This window comes from Podarcis filfolensis, assembly GCF_964270895.1.
Source record: "Podarcis filfolensis genome assembly, chromosome: 11".
NCBI classification, from domain to species: domain Eukaryota; kingdom Metazoa; phylum Chordata; class Lepidosauria; order Squamata; family Lacertidae; genus Podarcis; species Podarcis filfolensis.
This window is the reverse complement of record NC_139613.1, coordinates 8,731,981-8,749,816: the sequence shown is the minus strand read 5'-3', so window position 1 is coordinate 8,749,816 and position 17,836 is coordinate 8,731,981. Positions and strand designations below refer to the sequence as shown.

General features: G+C 46.8%; 1 protein-coding gene across 5 annotated transcripts in view; it reads left to right on the top strand.

Annotated features, from left to right (window-relative positions):
• LOXHD1 (lipoxygenase homology PLAT domains 1) overlaps nt 1–17,836 on the top strand; it is a 194,308-nt gene that overhangs the window by 80,084 nt on the left and 96,388 nt on the right. For all 5 annotated transcript variants that reach the window (XR_014539524.1, XM_083575472.1, XM_083575474.1 and 2 more), the window contains exons 13-18: nt 6,733–6,887; nt 9,819–9,979; nt 13,583–13,659; nt 13,989–14,185; nt 16,269–16,461; nt 17,103–17,263. Coding sequence is in view for 4 of the 5 variants with exons in the window: in XM_083575472.1 (XP_083431598.1) it covers nt 6,733–6,887; nt 9,819–9,979; nt 13,583–13,659; nt 13,989–14,185; nt 16,269–16,461; nt 17,103–17,263 (944 nt within the window). In the remaining variant the exon portion in view is untranslated. The remainder of the gene's footprint in view (nt 1–6,732; nt 6,888–9,818; nt 9,980–13,582; nt 13,660–13,988; nt 14,186–16,268; nt 16,462–17,102; nt 17,264–17,836) is intronic.

Below are 17,836 nucleotides of genomic sequence, written 5' to 3'. Positions count from 1 at the left end.
CCCAAACCCTAAGAATCTTTGCACATCCTTTTTCGTTTTCGGTCTCTTCCATTCCAGTACCGCCTGGACCTTGCCTGGATCCATGGCTAACCCCTTGTCTGACAAGCGGTACCCCAGGAATTCCACCTCCTTGGTGTGAAACTGACACTTCTCTAATTTCACCCACAGTTGGTTTGCTTGCAGTCGGCTCAACACTTCTCTGACGTCCTTTACATGCTGCTCCTCATTCTCTGAATAGACTAATACGTCATCCAGGAAGGCCACACAATTCTTGTAGAGCAGAGGCCCCAGCACGTGGTTCATGAACGATTGAAAACATGCTGAGCCTGCTTGTAATCCAAAGGGCATAACGAGATATTCGAAAGCCCCTAGGGGGGTGAACATCGTTGTCTTCCATTCATCCCCCTCCCTTATCCGTATCAGGTTGTATGCCCCCCTTAAGTCCAGTTTAGTGAAAATTTTTCCCTTCCTCACCCGGGTCAAAATGTCATCAATCCTGGGCATGGGAAAGGCCACTGGTTCCGACACTGCATTTATGCTCCGGAAGTCCACTACAAGCCTAGGTTTATCCGTGTTTTTTTTGTCCACAAAAAACACTGGGCTGCCCCCCACCGCTCTGGACTCTCTGATGAAACCTCTCTTCAGGTTTTTGTCAATAAACTCCCTCAACTCCTGCATTTCCCTGTCTGACATGGCATACAGCTTGCCCACAGGGAGCTGGGCTCCAGGGACTAGATTGATCTGGCAGTCAAAGGGTCTATGCGGTGGTAGTTTGTCTGCTTCCCTTTCGCTGAAGACATTGCTCAGGTCAGCGTATTGTTTGGGCACCTTTCCTTTGTCCGTTACTTCTGTTCCTGCTAGATAGGCCTTTGCCCCTTCTGGAGCCTTGCCCTCTTTGCAATGTTCTAGGCAATGTGCTGACCCAAAGGAGACCACTCTCTGATGCCAACCCACTAGCGGATCATGCAACGCTAGCCAGCTCATCCCCAAAATAATGGGAGCCCCTCCCAAGGTGGCCACATGGAACGCTATTCTTTCGGTGTGCCTGGCTACCCTCATTACCATTGGGACGGTCTGTAAGCTGACTCCTCCTCCCAACAGCTCTCTCCCATCGATCGTGGTCACCTGCAAGGGGTTGCTTAAAGGGATAGTCTGTATCTGGTGTTCTGCTGCAAACTCCTTGCTCATAAAATTACAGGAGCTGCCTGAGTCCAATAGCGCCCTTATCTTTAAGGGATGTCCGTTTGGCAGCTCTAGCAACACCTCTATCACTAGGGCTGGTCTCGGAGGTTCTGGCGTGGGCACGTTTACTGCTCCTTGGCCTGACTGCTGTGCCCTGATGGTGGCAGTCAGGTGCTGGCTTTTACTTGGTCCTGTCCTTCCTCCTCCTTCCCCCCAACAGCTCCTGCCATCCCTTGCCATTCCTTTCTTTGCGGGCAGACTCTGGCAAAGTGACCTGGCTGCTGGCAGAGATAACATTTCTTGGGGCTCTTCCCCTCCTTCTTCCGCCCTTCACTGGGATTTGAAACTGCCCGCGCGCGCGCTGTTCCAACTTCCATCGGCTCTGCGGGCGGGAAAGCTGGCTCCGGAATCTCTGGAATGCGGAAATCTCTCCAACGCTCCCCTTTCCCTTCCCGCTTCTCCAAGGCTCTGGCCTCCTGGCGTGCTCCAATGGTCAGCGCTGATTTGGTCAGCTGGTCCATAGACTCCGCCCTGGGCGCCCGGGAAAGTTCATCTTTCACAGCCGAGGAAAGTCCCTCTTCGAAAAGCATTTGAATGGGTTCCGCTGACAGATCCCACCCCAATTTGTGTATCAACATAGTAAACTCAGTCCAGTACTCACGGACAGATCGGCTCCCCTGTTTACAAGCCATCAACTGTCTGCGCACCACTCCCTGTTCAATGTCGCTGGAAAACATCAGGTCCATGGCGCGAAAAAACTTCCGTGCGTCTTTCAAGACTTCATTATGCCCTGCCATCAGGGGTCTAACCCAGTCTCTCGCCCCTCCTTCGAGATGGCTAATCACAAACGCCACTCGCGATTCCTCATCGGGAAAGTCATCAAACTGCAGATTAAGAGCATACTGCATCTCTGTCCTAAAGGCTTGATAGTTCCTGGGATCCCCCCCAAACTTCTGCACCAATCCTGGCATCTTTCTTGCTTGTGGGGGGGCCTTTGCCTTTTCTGCATCCTGAGCCCTCCTCTCATCGAGCCTCGCCGTTTGCAGCGCTAGCTGGACCTCCAACACCCGGTACCTTTCTTCCAGGCTTGGACCGGCTCCAGCTCCTTCTGCCTCTCCGGTTCCGGCTGGGTTGCTCATGATGCCTTCTCTGCACAAGCTGCTTTCAGGGACTGTCGGATTGCTGTGATGGGATGTTGAGCTGCTTGTGCGTAAAGTTCCTAATCCCTCAGTGTTTGGCTAAGTCCACAAACCACTGTCTGTAACGGAGCGCCATAAGCATGGCTCCGTCAGTCGCTGGCAGAATCCGACAGTGGGCGTTTACGGAATTTCTTCCAGCATAACAGCTCCTTAACGGAAACACGTCTTCTGGACTCTCTACGTGACAATTTCCGGCGAGGAGTGGGTGTCCCTAATGGAGGTCCTGAAACCTCCTCGCTGTTCTCGCTGGAATTGTCTCTGAGCCAATCTTCTGACTCGCCTTCCCTTGGAGCTCTTTCTCGCCCCCTGCTGGTTCCCTCCTCCTCTGATAAGTCTCTCTCAACCTCTGGGAGCCCCTCCACCACCTGTTCTTCCGATGACAGTTCCCTGACACCTCTCTAGTCAAAATCCCTGCTCCAATATCTTATCACACTTAGTGAAGGATGGAAGGATCTGCCAATCTCTGCCTTAGCAGCCTTTTCCTGGAAATAGCGTAGCAGAGCTAAACAGGAAGCCCTAGCTGATTTCTGAGGAAACAAGCATTCAAAGTGTTGGTGTTAACCTTTAAAGCCCTAAACGGCCTCGGCCCAGTATACCTGAAGGAGCGTCTCCATCCCCATCGTTCTGCCTGGACGCTGAGGTTCAGTGCCCAGGGACTTCTGGCGGTTCCCTCACTGCGAGAAGCAAAGCTACAGGGAACCAGGCAGAGGGCCTTCTCGGTAGTGGCGCCCGCCCTGTGGAACGCCCTCCCACCAGATGTCAAAGAGATAAACAACTACCTGACATTTAGAAAACATCTGAAGGCAGCTCTGTTCAGGGAAGTTTTTAATGTGTGACATTTTGATGTATTTTTAATCTTTGTTGGAAGCCGCCCAGAGTCGCTGGGGAAACCCAGCCAGATGGGTGGGGTACAAATAAATAATAATAATAACACTGGTCAACAACAAATTTGTTGTCTGCGTTTTTTCAGTTGATTTAGGACGAATCTGATGCGCTGAATCCAAAAATCACATTGGTTTTGCTCAATCAGGTCAAGTTTTTGAGCTATGGCCACATGTCAGTTTTTTACGTTTTTGTTCACATGTACGCTTGTGTGGAGCATTTTAGAAGAAGTTGGTGGGGGTAAAATGCCATGTCGAATAATTGTTTTGATTGGAAATGATTATTTTAATGACAAGAAGTATTCAGGTCCGATAGTTCTGGGTGATTATGTCGAAAAGGGATCAGTTTGAAGTCGCAAATCCTCGAAATCTTCCATAAATTAGTGCAGCTGGGATCAACAGAAAGAACCGGAGCAGCCTCAAGTATCCTGATCTTCAATCAGCACATCGTCCTGTAGCTCATTGTGATGAAATTCCAGTGCCTATCTTCGGAGAACTTCCTGACATTAGTGACGAAGGTGCCTCCAGTGTTGAAGGACATGAAGAAGAAGAAGTGGTTCTTGAAGATGATGCTCCACATCCATTTTCCCAAAAGGAGTTGATTGATCTAGTTCGCGACATCAGCTTGTCAAAGGACTCTGCCGAACTGTTAGCATCCAGATTGAAGGGAAAAAACGTCCTCTCTGACAGTGCTTGCATCAGCTTCTTCCGCAACAGGCATCAAGAGTACCTCCGTTTTTTCTTGGAAGAGAAGGACTTGGTGTACTGTGCAGATATTGCGCAGCTTCTGCTCAAGCTTGGAGTGCCACAGTACGAACCCAAAGATTGGAGACTGTTCATTGACAGCAGCAAGCGATCACTGAAATGTGTTCTGCTACACAACGGCAACCAGTTTGCCTCTACACCCCTGGCTCACTCGAGTACACTGAAGAACTATGAAGCGGTGAAGTATGTGCTGGAGAAAATTGGTTATGATCAGCATAAGTGGTTTATTTGTGTTGACCTAAAGATGGTGAACTTTTTGTTGGGACAACAGTCTGGCTTCACCAAGTACCGATGTTTTCTGTGCATGTGGGATAGTAGGGACCGTGCTCAGCATTACATGAAGAAGGACTAGCCTGTGCGGGAGGAATTGGTGCCTTGCAAAAAAAGGAACGTCATCAACGACCCTCTGGTGGACAGAGACAGAATACTCTTCCCACCGCGGCACATCAAGCTCGGCTTAATCAAGCAGTTCACCAAGGCTCTGAACAAGGATGGTGACTGCTTCACTTACTTGTGCCAGGCTTTTCCAGGATTGACCATGGAGAAGTTGAAAGCTGGCATCTTTGACGGTCCTCAGATCCGTCAGCTCATCAGAGATCCAGAGTTCGGAAACTCAATGAACGAAGTGGAACTGGAAGCGTGAAAGGCATTTGTTCTGGTAGTGAAGAACTTTCTTGGCAACAATAAGCCCAGAAACTACGCAGAACTTGTCAACAACATGCTGACTGCTTTCAGAAACCTGGGCTGCAACATGAGCGTCAAGATGCACTACCTATTTTCACATATGGACAGGTTTCCTGAGAACCTGGGTTGAATGAGTGACGAGCAGGGGGAGAGATTCCATCAGGACATGAAAGAGATGGAGACCAGGTATCAGGGTCACTGGGACGCAGTCATGATGGCTGACTACTGTTGGACTCTGAAGAGAGACCTCCCTGCCGCTGAGCATTCCAGGAGTTCCAAGAAACGGAAGTTCAAGTCCTGAAGTTTGAAAAATGGTGAAGCAACATGCAATTTACGTGTACTTACCTTTATCAATGCCCACCATTCAGTTTACAGTAAACCTGACCTGATGGAGAGAAACGGATGCCATTTCCTGATTCAGCAGTGCAAAAATACCCTAAATCAGTTGTAGAAATCTAGACAACATTCAAAAAGTAAAAAATTGTTGCCCAGTGTAGTAGTAGTAGTAGTAATAATAATAATAATAATCATCATCATCATCTCCAACCCCCTCAAAAGAGTTTTCACACAACATAACCCTATATAAACTCACAAAGATATGTCCAACAATGCAGGATAAATGTTGGCAATGTGGTAGTCATTATGCAGGTTGCTTACACATATTTGGGACTTGCCCAGTGTTTTCAAATTTACTGGCATACTATCGAAAATTTTATTTCAGATCTGACTGTCTGTTGTTAAATGACCCCTTAATCCTTGAAGGGTACAGTCTTAGAGGATGATAAGTTAGATAATCCTCTAACTCAGCCTTTCTCAACCTGTGGGTCCCCAGATGTTGTTGAACTACAACTCCCATCACCCCTAGCTAGCAAGGCCAGAGCTCAGGGATGATGGGAGTTGTAGTCCAACAACATCTGGGGACCCACAGGTTGAGAACCGCTGCTCTAACTGTTGCCCATCATGGTTTGTTTTTTTAAGTCTTCAAATGGACACACAGTGAACGACCTTCTTATGGTTTTGTATGATTTCTTTACACTGGATTTTATTTTTAGTTGCACAAGTCATGCAAATAATCACATAAGTTATCTAACTTACACAAAATAGCCAGCATCAAGATGAATAATGCATTATTTGGCAGAAACGAAACTGCAGCAGAAGGGAAACAGCGTCGATTGCGATGAATACAAATCGGAATGGAAACCACTGCCACCTTGCATCCCTACCCAAAGGCCATCAAGGAATTTTGCACCCACCTGAATTCTCTGGTTATATAGCAACGTTTTGATAAAATAGGTAGTATAGCTTGTAACCCCAAAGCAGCAAGCTTTTATGAGGCAGGCACAGAGCTCAACAATGTGTGCCTTACCGTTTGGAATCTTTGTTGGGTTTTCATATTTCTTGAAGTGCTGGTTGTATGAGAGACAATAATACAGAATTGCCTGTGGGAACCACAGAACTGTGAAGCTTTGGAGGAACTGCTCTCAGCCACAGGGAAAGAGTTGTAGAACCCCATTCCTGGACTTGTTTTTCTTTCATTCACAGCACAATTCAAAGTGTTGGTGCTGACCTTTAAAGCCCTAAACGGCCTCAGTCCAGTATACCTGAAGGAGCGTCTCCACCCCCATCGTTCTGCCCGGACACTGAGGTCCAGCTCCGAGGGCCTTCTGGCGGTTCCCTTGCTATGAGAAGCCAAGTTACAGGGATCCAGGCAGAGGGCCTTCTCTGTAGTGGCTCCCGCCTTGTGGAACACCCTCCCACCAGATGTCAAAGAGAAAAACAACTACCAGACTTTTAGAAGACATCTGAAGGCAGCCCTGTTTAGGGAAGCTTTGAATGTTTAATAGATTATTGTATTTTAATATTCTGTTGGAAGCCGCCCAGAGTGGCTGGGGAAACCCAGCCAGATGGGCGGGGTATAAATAATTTCTTCTTCTTCTTCTTCTTCTTCTTCTTCTTCTTCTTCTTCTTCTTCTTCTTCTTCTTCTTCTTCTTCATGGATTCCTCAACCTGTGCCTTTGCAGTGAAAAAGTACCGGGTCGTTGTTCACACCGGGATGGTGAGTGGAAGCGGGACGGATGCCAACGTCTTCACTTGCCTCTATGGGGATCAGGGAGACACCGGGGACCGCGTCCTGCAGAACAGCGTGAACTCGATCAATAAATTTGAGAAGGGCAATGTAAGTCTGTGTGCCTGTTTAAGAAGACACCATGATATACTAGCTGTGGAAAGAGGGAGAGGGCCAGCCCAAATAATAGACATGGGGCCAGTTGTCCCAGACAGATGCCAGCATTGGCAGGAATGCTGAGCAGTCAGTTCACAGGTGGCAGTGCCATGGCCTTTTTAAAGGATCACAGGTGTAGCCTGGAAGCTGGCTGCTCAGATTTTTATCCCTTGTTCTAGCTGCCACAGCTGGTGTGCCATTTTGCTGTGGAGTTGGAGGGGCAGTGTTTGGTCATTGTCAAGTGACTGCAGGAAGTGCTGCCTAACCCATCTAGTGGAAGGGAACTGTTGTGACGTGGGGTTTGTGATTTCAGCTCTCTTGACATAATATGCTGGAGACAGTTCTGTAGTAACACTTCTTTATTAAAGCAAACAAGACTTAGAACTGAGGAGGGGAGAGCTACATTTATAGGGACAGGGAACTAGCTAGAAAGGATACATTTTGGAGGGAACAATATCAGGCAATCACAGTCCTGCCTTTTGGAGGAAACCAATAAGACAGAGGATCCAAATACAGCAGCTTAAATGAACCAATAGTAGCTGTACCCTCTGGAACCAAAAGGCAGTTACTTTACCCTAATGCAAATACAGACAATAATAATACAGATATAAAATCCTTTGACTCAATACACAACAGGAACGTTTGCCATTTTACATGTGGAACAGAGCCTTTTTCCAGCTGATGGGGGTACGTCTGCCGGGGGTAATGCCCCAAACCATTGTGTGGTCCTGCCTCCTCTTTTAGAAGTGGCAGCCATTTTGTATTACGCCACACACACGCCACATGTCAGCCATTTTGTGACTGGCGTGAACAGCACTTTGTCAACATTCTGAATGTGGCTCAAAAAGACTGGAAATCCCTGAGTTGTTTTACATAGTTAGATATTATTAGGAAGGGTGCGTGTGTGTACCATTTTGACATTCCACCTCACATGCCAAAACTGTCCAGAGTCAGTTTTCGCCAAGCAGCTGGGACCGCACATCTTGCGGAGTGATTTAATTCAGCTTCTACACAGGGGCAGCTCAGATATATAACGAAAGGGTTGCACTTTTATGCTACAAAACAAAACAAATCCGAAAGGGAACGTCCCAGGCTGCTTATAAATAACTTTAATGTAGTTTTTCTTTTGGGGAAGAGAATCCAGAAGGGCTGGAGGCAGAGAGCAATTCCCTGAAGAAGAATTCACCACAGCTCGAAACCTGCCGGACATTTAAAAAGAGACTATATTGAAGTTATTTATAAGCACCTGGAGATGTTCCCTTTTGTTTTCATGAGCTGTAAAACATGAGCCAGACCTGAAGTGCTCCCTCAGATTCCTTTTTCATCTCTGATGGGGTTTGTTGTCAGGAGATGTCTGAATCTTCTCTAAACAAGCCCTCGGTATGTACCTATTGCTGTGTCTCAAAGTTAACTGTATCAGTGTTAGCAGCTTAAAAGAGTTTTAAGTAACACTGATTTGTATAACCATTTGTGTGTGTATATAACCACTTTACATTTAAAGCACTCTTATACCACTGTAAGAATCATGGCTTGCCCAAAAAGAATGCCGAGAGCTGTTGTTTTAAAACTGTAGTTTGAGAGGCGTTAGGAGAACTCTCGCAGAGCTACAGTTCCCAGCCCCCTTAAAAACTACAGCTCCCAATATTCCTTTTAGGAAAGCTGTTACTGTTAAAGTGTTTTAAATCTTACAGGAATCATTTAGAAGGGTACCTGCACATTTTGCTTCATAACTTTCTTCTTAGGAGGGCTAAAAAAACAAAACAAAACTCAGAGTTTAGAGCCCTGTGCTGGCTGCTTACCTAGTACATCCACATACTCTACTCACCTCTTGACACCCCACATCGGGGCGATCAATTTATATAGTGCTTTTATTGGGAAAGCCCCTCTTTAGACGGCACTCCAAAATGTGGCAAGCCAGCCGGTTGAATTTGGAAGCTTTCTGACTCATTTTGCTCTGTCACGTCCCGGGCTTCTGCCCTACAAGTCCTACAAGTGATGGCAGGTGTACATTAAGCCTTGCTGGGACAGAACTCGGGCACCAACTTGAATAAAATATTATGGGGGGCTCCACCCTACATCACAATATTTGGCACCTGCTCACCATTTCAATAAGGGACACGGGTGGCGCTGTGGGTTAAACCACAGAGCCTAGGACTTGCCAATCAGAAGGTCGGCGGTTCAAATCCCCGTGGCAGGGTGAGCTCCCGTTGCTCGGTCCCTGCTCCTGCCAACCTAGCAGTTCGAAAGCACGTCAAAGTGCAAGTAGATAAATAGGTACCGCTCCAGCGGGAAGGTAAACGGCCTTTCTGTGAGCTGCTCTGGTTCGCCAGAAGCAGCTTAGTCATGCTGGCCAGATGACCCGGAAGCTGTATGCTGGCTCCCTCGGCCAGTAAAGCGAGATGAGCGCCGCAACCCCAGAGTCGGCCACGACTGGACCTAATGGTCAGGGGTTCCTTTACCTTTACCTTTACACCATTTCACCCTGCGTCACAAGATGTGGCACCTGCTCACCATTTCAATGGCAATGCCTATCAACTTGGGGGTGGTGGTATCCCCCTCAAATATTTTATTGGGGACAAAGGGACCTTGGCCCCTAGGAGTTGGCTCCTAGAGGTGGAAGGCAAGGGGACCACCAGCAGATGGAGTCAGAGCTGATGACAGGAAGCGCCAACACCCCCTGGCTGATGGTAAGTAAAATGGCAGGCAGTTAGGCGACTGGCTGTTGGAGGCAGTTCCTCATTTGCCCCAATGAACCAGCCTCCCCTGCCTGAACCCATTTCTCTCAGATCTGAGTCCACCATTCCAGGTGTTGAAAAGTGTGTTTGTTTCTTGACGTTCTTGTCTCTCATTTTGACCATTTTCTTTCTGCTTTCCCTTGCGCCGAAGGCTGATGAGTTCATCATTGAGGCGGTCGACCTGAAGCAGGTGAGAAGGGTGAGGATAGGGCATGACGGCAAAGGAGGAAGCAGCGGCTGGTACCTTGGCAAAGTGATAGTGAGGGAAGATGGACAGCCAGAGAGTGAGGATCAAGAATTCCCCTGCTACAGGTACTAGGAAAAATGTCAGGCTCTGCCTGTGCTCTGTCAACTGGCTGAGTGTTCAGGACGGCAGGCTACCCTTTTGCTTTAACACACGATGAGCACACTGTGGGCCTCATTGTACAAAACCTGTTGCCTCCATTCTCTCGAGTCATGCCTCAGAGAGAAAATTACAAGCAAGGATAGAATAGGCATCAGCCACCCAACATAACCCCAGTGGCCTCAGCCACTGAACCTCACCATAAAGCCTCCTGACACAAGTGTTCTGTGGATATCTTAGCCTAGCACACAGTGGTTGAAAATAGCATCAACAATAAATAATAATTTTAGGAAGTGTGCAAGCTACTAGGATACAGCATGCAAGTGGAATGTACAGCCCTTTCAAAACCAGGAATAGTTCATAAGGTGAAATGATTTAGATTTACCCCACTGACCAATTTTTTGGTTTAAAACATGGTATTCTTTCCTTCCAATCCTGTGGCCTTGAAAAATAAAAATGGGTGCTGTATAAATAAAGCCACAATTGGTTCTCCTTTCCATGTGATCTACCTGAGCACCAGGCAATAACTTCCCTCAGAATCATGGAGGCAGCAAATTATAAACCCCAGAGAGACATCACACCGATCAGGAACATGAAGACCAAGGCCCAGATCTTAAAATCTCTTGCTCTGTAGGGTGGATTCTCTACCATCCTCTAGTCACAGAAACACATGCCACAAGAAGGAGCACATGGTCCTTAACATCTCCAGAGCCCTCTTTTCCATGTAAGACAGTCAAATCTCAAGAGAAGTTTCCTTTGCTGTCCTTGCACCTCTATTATCTCTACCTTTCAAATAGAAAGAGGGTCACATGACAGCCTGCAGCAGAAGAACCCAGCCCAATGCTGGCATGTGCATTCTTTGCCAACATGGCTGCCTTCTGCTTGGTGGTTGTGTCATGGGCTCTTGAGAAATTTGAAGACAAAGGTGCTTGCCAACTGCATCCTCTTTTATGAAGGAAAGCAGATCTCTCCATGACCTGTAGATATTGGATGACAACCATTCCAGGCCTGCTGGTCAAGGAGTCTTCCGATTTCTTTGGGGTGTTTCTTTTTTTGAGAAGCATAAAATCGTTGATCACAAACTATGGGCCTTGCTTATGGCTGATGTAGATGCTACACTCCTTACAAGGAGGCTGCTGGAAGCAGCTTTCCTGTGATGAGTGATCCCGGTTATAAGACTAAAAACAGGAAGTATCTCAGAAGAATTTCTCATGAAGGTGCCACCTAAACAGCAAGATGTCTTGACCATGGCGCTGGCTTAATCCCTAGTCACTGGAACAAGATCCTAGGATGGGAACAGCATCAAGAGCTGCGCGAGACTCAGGTACTAAGTTGCAGCAAGGTAAAAACCAAAGACCAAAACCAACCCTACGAAGACTTCCTTCCTTTGGGAAGTTATTTTGGTTGCTTCTACAGCTGCTTTCCTTACATTCTTACTTCTCAATCTCTGCCACAAGTCACCACAGCAGAGGATTACTGTTCCTAACTAATGCTGGGCCAAAACCACGGACGAGCATGTTGACGAACCTTTTACATCTCACACGAAACACACCCTCCCTTGTTCACTGGGGGTGGGTGTCAGTGGAAGATGAAATGTGTTCCTCATTGCCAAGGCAACCAGATCAAAACATCATTGCTCTGATCTAATTGTTGCACATTTTTCCTGGCTGGTGCAGAATGCAGATGTCATCCATCGACACTTGCTTTCGGTGGGATATGCATTCAGATATATATCCTCATCCACATTTTTCTCCAGCCTAGTCATAAGCAACTGGAATTGGGAAAGTCTTGCCTAGTAATGAAAATGGACAAAATCACCAGTATGGTGTAGACAAATAATGAGCATCAACATTAACGCCTAGGCAACAGAGATTCATTTCCTCCTATTCAGAGGAATTTGGAGGATTTGTTTTCTCTCAGTGCTGTTGTCACATAGTCCCGCCAGACTGGTTGCAGGGTGCTGTGGCATCATCGTGATCTTTGATTGGCTGGGATCATGGTGTGATGTGGCCTTTTCAAGTAGAACAAAATGGCGCCCCAGCAGTAGCAGGCAGAGGGGAAAATGGCAGCAAACAAACACAACCTTTTTTGCAAGAAAGTGTTTTTTCTCCACAATGAACATCCCTAAACAGCAGGTTTTGCAGCAAAAATGAAAACTCAGGTGTGGTACTGCTAATTGTGGCATCTAAACCTTTCCAAAGCGCTTACCTTTGGCCACATGATTTTAGAGACTGAAAGGGAAGAATACTGGGTAGAGTACATACCCGACAATCAACAAATGTTCAGCGAGGGGAAATGGGGTTCCTTCGCTTTACATGCTGCCCATTCTGCTGTGGTGCTTTGCCAGGGTCTCATAGCTATTTTGCATTTTTTTTAAAAATGGAATATACAATCACCAAATGTGTGCAATGCATCTGTTGCCAGGCTGCACCAGTCCAGAATGCAAATTGTGTGTGTCAGAGAGAGAGTGAGTGTGAGTGCTGGCCCTATGAGGAGACCGAGAGAGGCAGCTGCCTCAGGCAGCAAATCCTGATGTGTGTGTGGGGGGGAGTGGCCAGAGCTGTGAGTCCCACATGGCCTGCCCTGTGCCCCTTACATCAGCCCGCTGCCCTTTAATGAAATCTTCAATTTAAAAAATGGGGAAGAATAGACAATGAGTAGCCCACTTTTTTTGTAGATGTGGTGCTGTGGGTTAAACCACAGAGCCTAGGGCTTGCTGATCAGAAGGTCGGCAGTTCGAATCCCTGCGACAGGGTGAGCTCCCATTGCTCGGTCCCTGCTCCTGCCCACCTAGCAGTTCAAAAGCACGTCAAAGTGCAAGTAGATAAATAGGTACCACTGCAGCGGGAAGGTAAACGGCGTTTCCGTGCGCTGCTCTGGTTCGCCAGAAGCGGCTTAGTCATGCTGGCCACATGACCCGGAAGCTGTACGCTGGCTCCCTCGGCCAATAAAGCGAGATGAGCGCCACAACCCTAGAGTCGGTCAAGACTGGACCTAATGGTCAGGGGTCTCTTTACCTTTACCTTTACTACCTGGAATGTAACATGTCAGAGGTTAGGATAAAACAGAAATTATACATATTCTTAGTACCCTTTGGGGTCATTTTTTTCAAACTCCCCAATCAAAGAAGGTTTCAATCATGCGGATGATGTTTAAAGCATTAACTGCCAGAAGTTAACACCTTTCCCTAGCTCTTGTTCCCTGTCCCCCCCTTAAGCATCTCAAATCCACAACTGAGAAATGGAATAAAGATGACAAATATATACATTTACCTTGCAAGGTGATATGCTCTTCTACATTAGAGGTCTTCAAACAGAAGCTGTGTGGCCACCTGTCAGGGATTCTTTCACTTGGGGGTCCCTTCCAACCCTACAATTCTGTGAATTATTGGATATTGTTTCTTCTTTGCCAGGTGTCTTGTAATCTGTTTCCTTATTCCAGATTGCCATAAAAAGGTCTCTAGGCACACAGGTTTGTTTCTCAGTATATACACTGTGTCTTCCTGGATTTTAATAAACCTCCTGATGCTTGGCTGGTAATAGCAGGTAACTTAACTTTTATTTGCTGACCAGATGGCTTGACAAGAATGAGGATGATGGCATGATTATTCGAGAGTTAGTTCCAGCTGGGAGATCATCTATTCTGGAAAGTGAGTTTGCAAATGGATTTCATGTCTGGCTGTTCAGTTTTTTACTTCATTGGGACGGGGGTAGATAGAAAGCATTCTTTTAACTCGCTGTGTCTTCTCATTGTTTCTGGTCAAGTCCTTTGAATGTCTATTTATCTTTCCTCCGTCAAGTATAGCAATGGATGACACTGACCATTTCAGTTGGTCCTGAAAGAGTCTGAAGTCTCATACATGAATTCCTAGCTTCTGTCCTTTCCCTTCCTATTCTTTTTCGATCACCAGTGATGAGGGATGAGTTTTTGCCCTATGTTGTCAGGTCTCATACCTAGCACATGCTAATATTTCTGTAGATATCGGTTACCACATCAGCATAAAAACTGGGGACGTCCCTGGAGCCAGCTCAGATTCAAAGGTTTTGATCAAGCTCTACGGTGAAAAAGCAGACACGAAAAAGGAGACACTTTTGGTGTCTGATAATGACTTAGAGGACTACTTTGAACGAGGACGGATCGATATCTTCACTCTCGACACAATGGACATTGGGGAGGTAAGAACGAACTGCAAACATGGCTTTGCGCCGCAGAAAGGACTGCTTTAATTGTTAAGGTCACAATGGCTTTAAAAACGGAGTGTGGTTGCCTAGCAGTTTATCATACTTTATGGCATCACATGCTTTCTAAACTGAAACCCACAGTTAAGCAATGGCTTTTTTAGACTCACAGAAAACGTCAGAAATAGCACGCACGGACTCCAGAGCTCGTTATCGGACTCCATGTTGAGGAAAACAGTGGGTCGAGGCAGGGGAAGAGGAAAAATTGGAGCGTGGTGTTTTGAACCCACTTAGGGGGCAAACGGGACGCGGGTGGCGCTTTGGGTTAAACCACAGAGCCTAGGACTTGCCAATCAGAAGGTCGGCAGTTCGAATCCCCGTGACGGGGTGAGCTCCCGTTGCTCGGTCCCTGCTCCTGCCAACCTAGCAGTTTGAAAGTGCAAGTAGATAAATAGGTACCACTCCGGCGGGAAGGTAAACGGCGTTTCTGTGCGCTGCTCTGGTTCGCCAGAAGCGGCTTAGTCATGTTGGCCACATGACCCGGAAGCTGTACGCCGGCTCCCTCGGCCAATAAGGCGAGATGAGCACCACAACCCCAGAGTCGGCCACGACTGGACCTAATGGCCAGGGGTCCCTTTACCTTTTTAGGGGGCAAACCTATGGAAAGATCCACTGGGATAAGCATCTTAGGATGCAGCAGATCACTGGCCCAGCCAGCTGATTCCTGTCTCAGCCAGGTTCAGCTGGCATTAAGCCCCCCATTCCAGCTTGGCCAAATATAGCTCCAGCTCATCTTGCTCAGCTCAGCTCTGCTCTGCTCAGCTCAGCTCAGCCAAAGCCAGGGTAAGTCCCCCCCCCCAGGTCATGGTGGGGGCATGGCAGAAAGAGGACCAAAATGGCTGAACTTAGAGTGGACCCTAAGCCCATTCAGTTCTATGATGCGACCCAGCACCCCTGCATAAAATGCTATTTTAGGAGGATATTTCAATCAGTAGAACATGAGACTCTTAAACTTGAGGTTGTGGGTTCGAGCCCCACATGGATTAAAAGATTCCTGCATTTGCAGGGGCTGGACTAAATGTCCCTTGTGGTCCCTTTCAACTCTACAATTCTACGATTCTATGACTTGTTCTCTCTCTGACATGATTAGGTGGAGCAGCAGGCCCGCTGCTGAAGGGGCTTTGGATCTGGTGCAATTTTACACTAGCTTAACTTACATTGGCTTGCTTTACACCACCTTCTTGTGCACAGGACTCCTCACTACCTCTGCTGTCTGTAGAAGTCTTAATATGATGTGCTGTCAGTTTTGCACAGGCTCAGATCATTTAGCCTCTACTCAACAGGCTTCAGTCATTTTGAGAGCTGCTGGGATAATAATAATGATGATGATGATGATGTTGATGATGATGACTGATCTCCAGGTTTTTGTGTGTGTGTGTCCAATGTTAGTCATAAGGGACATGGGTGGCGCTGTGGGTTAAACCACAGAGCCTAGGACTTGCAGATCAGAAGGTCGGCGGTTCGAATCCCCACAACGGGGTGAGCTCCCGTTGCTCGGTTCCTGCTCCTGCCAACCTAGCAGTTCAAAAGCACGTCAAAGTGCAAGTAGATAAATAGGTACCGCTCCGGTGGGAAGGTAAACAGTGTTTCCGTGTGCTGCTCTGGTTTGCCAGAAGCGGCTTAGTCATGCTGACCACATGACCCGGAAGCTGTACGCCGGCTCCCTTGGCCAATAAAGCGAGATGAGCGCCACAACCCCAGAGTCGGCCATGACTGGACCTAATGGTCGGGGTCCCCTTTATCCCCAATGTTAGTCATACTCAGAGCAGAACCATTAAAATCAATGGGCATGCCTAACTTAGCTCCAATAACTCCAATGGGTCTACTTTGTATGGAACTTGGGTGCAACTCATCAAATCTAGACGTTGTATCTGACTGCCTGCTATAGCACTGAGCAGAATCCAGAAGTCCCCTTTGAGACAGAGAGCAAAGACAACTGAGGTAGTTGAGAATTGAGCAAAGCTAGAGCAGTAGGCATTTCCATGACACACTCAAACTCTTTCCGTTCTGCCTCTCAAAGATCAAGCGGATTTCCATCGGGCACGATAATGTAGGACTCCGAGCTGGCTGGCACCTTGGCAGTGTTGAGATTTCAATTCCTGTCCACGGCAAGCAGTACAACTTCCCTTGCAACCGTTGGCTGGACAAAACCGAAGCCGATGGAAAGGTAGAGATTGAAGTCTACCCCAGCGAGATCGTCCCAATTGAGAAACGTAAGGACTGGTGGCATCTTTCTAGTGATTATGATGGATAGCATTTTCTGGGAGTGAAAGAAAGGGAGGGTTGTCCTCTGCGATGTTGGAAGATTTAGGTCAGATACAAGAAAGTACTTCTTCACATAGTAAATCATTTCCCCCCATAAGGATATTTTACTCCTTTCCATATTGGAAGTTACATTTGCTACTCAACCGTTATAGTCAAATTCAACAAAGCTAGTGACTTCCAGCTCTCCCAATGTCTATGTTTATACAGTTGCACCTTGGAAGTCGAATGGAATCTGATCCGCAAGTCCATTCGACTCCCAAAACGTTCGAAAACCAAAGCACAGCTTCTGACTGGCGACAGGAAGCTCCTGCAGCCAATCGGAAGCTGCGGAAGCCCCGTCGGACATTCGGCTTCCAAAAATAGTTTGCAAACCAGAACACTCACTTCTGGGTGTGCTGCGTTCGGGAGCCAAAGCGTTTGAGAACTAAGCTGTTCGAAAACCAAGGTACGACTGTATTCCAAATTACATGCAATTGCATTTTAAGGTTCCGTATTATCTAATTTCATCCTCTAAAATCTATTGGGGGCGGGGGGAGAGAACAGCCTTAATTCCCACAATAACCTCTCTCCTCATCTGCTTCAAACATAGTGATAAATTACGAGGTGTGTGTAGTGACTGGCGACGTGAGGAATGCAGGTACCAATGCCAACGTCTTCATGCAGATATATGGTGAGCTGGGCAAAACAGAGGTCCTGATTCTGAGAAACCGGTCAAACAACTACGAGAGAGGAGCGACAGAAACCTTCAAGGTAGGGCTGAGCCACAGAAGGGGCTGTAACTAGATTTCTCTGGGGTGAGTGCTTTCCCTCTCCGCCAGCAAAAGTGTGGCAGATCTAGATATTGCATCTTTTTGCCAGGCTTGATGTTAGATGAGCCTTCTTCAGTTTTAGCTTCTCCGAGGTCACGCCTGCACAATGTGTTATGAAGTTCAAAATATGCCTTGTGGACGTGATCACAAAGAAATGGAAAATATGAATCTTTAGCTCTCAGCCCTGAGAGCTGTGAATGATATTCTCTTCTGTTTTTTTTTTATATATATAAAATATTTATTAAGGTTTTACCAAAAACAGAGGTTTACAGAATAAAAAGAAAGCATAAAAAAGGAAGAAATAAGAAAAAATACAAAAAATACAAAAATAAATAGAAAAGAAAAAAGAAAAAAATACAAGATAAAAAATTAAAAAACAAATCCATTTTTTGGTTATCTTTAAGCTCATTTGCTTGTTTCCTTGACCTCCTCACACCTCCCCTTTTTGTATTCCCATTTACATAATCAATTCAGCAAATCCTTACCCTCTTTCATTTATCTTAACTCTATATCT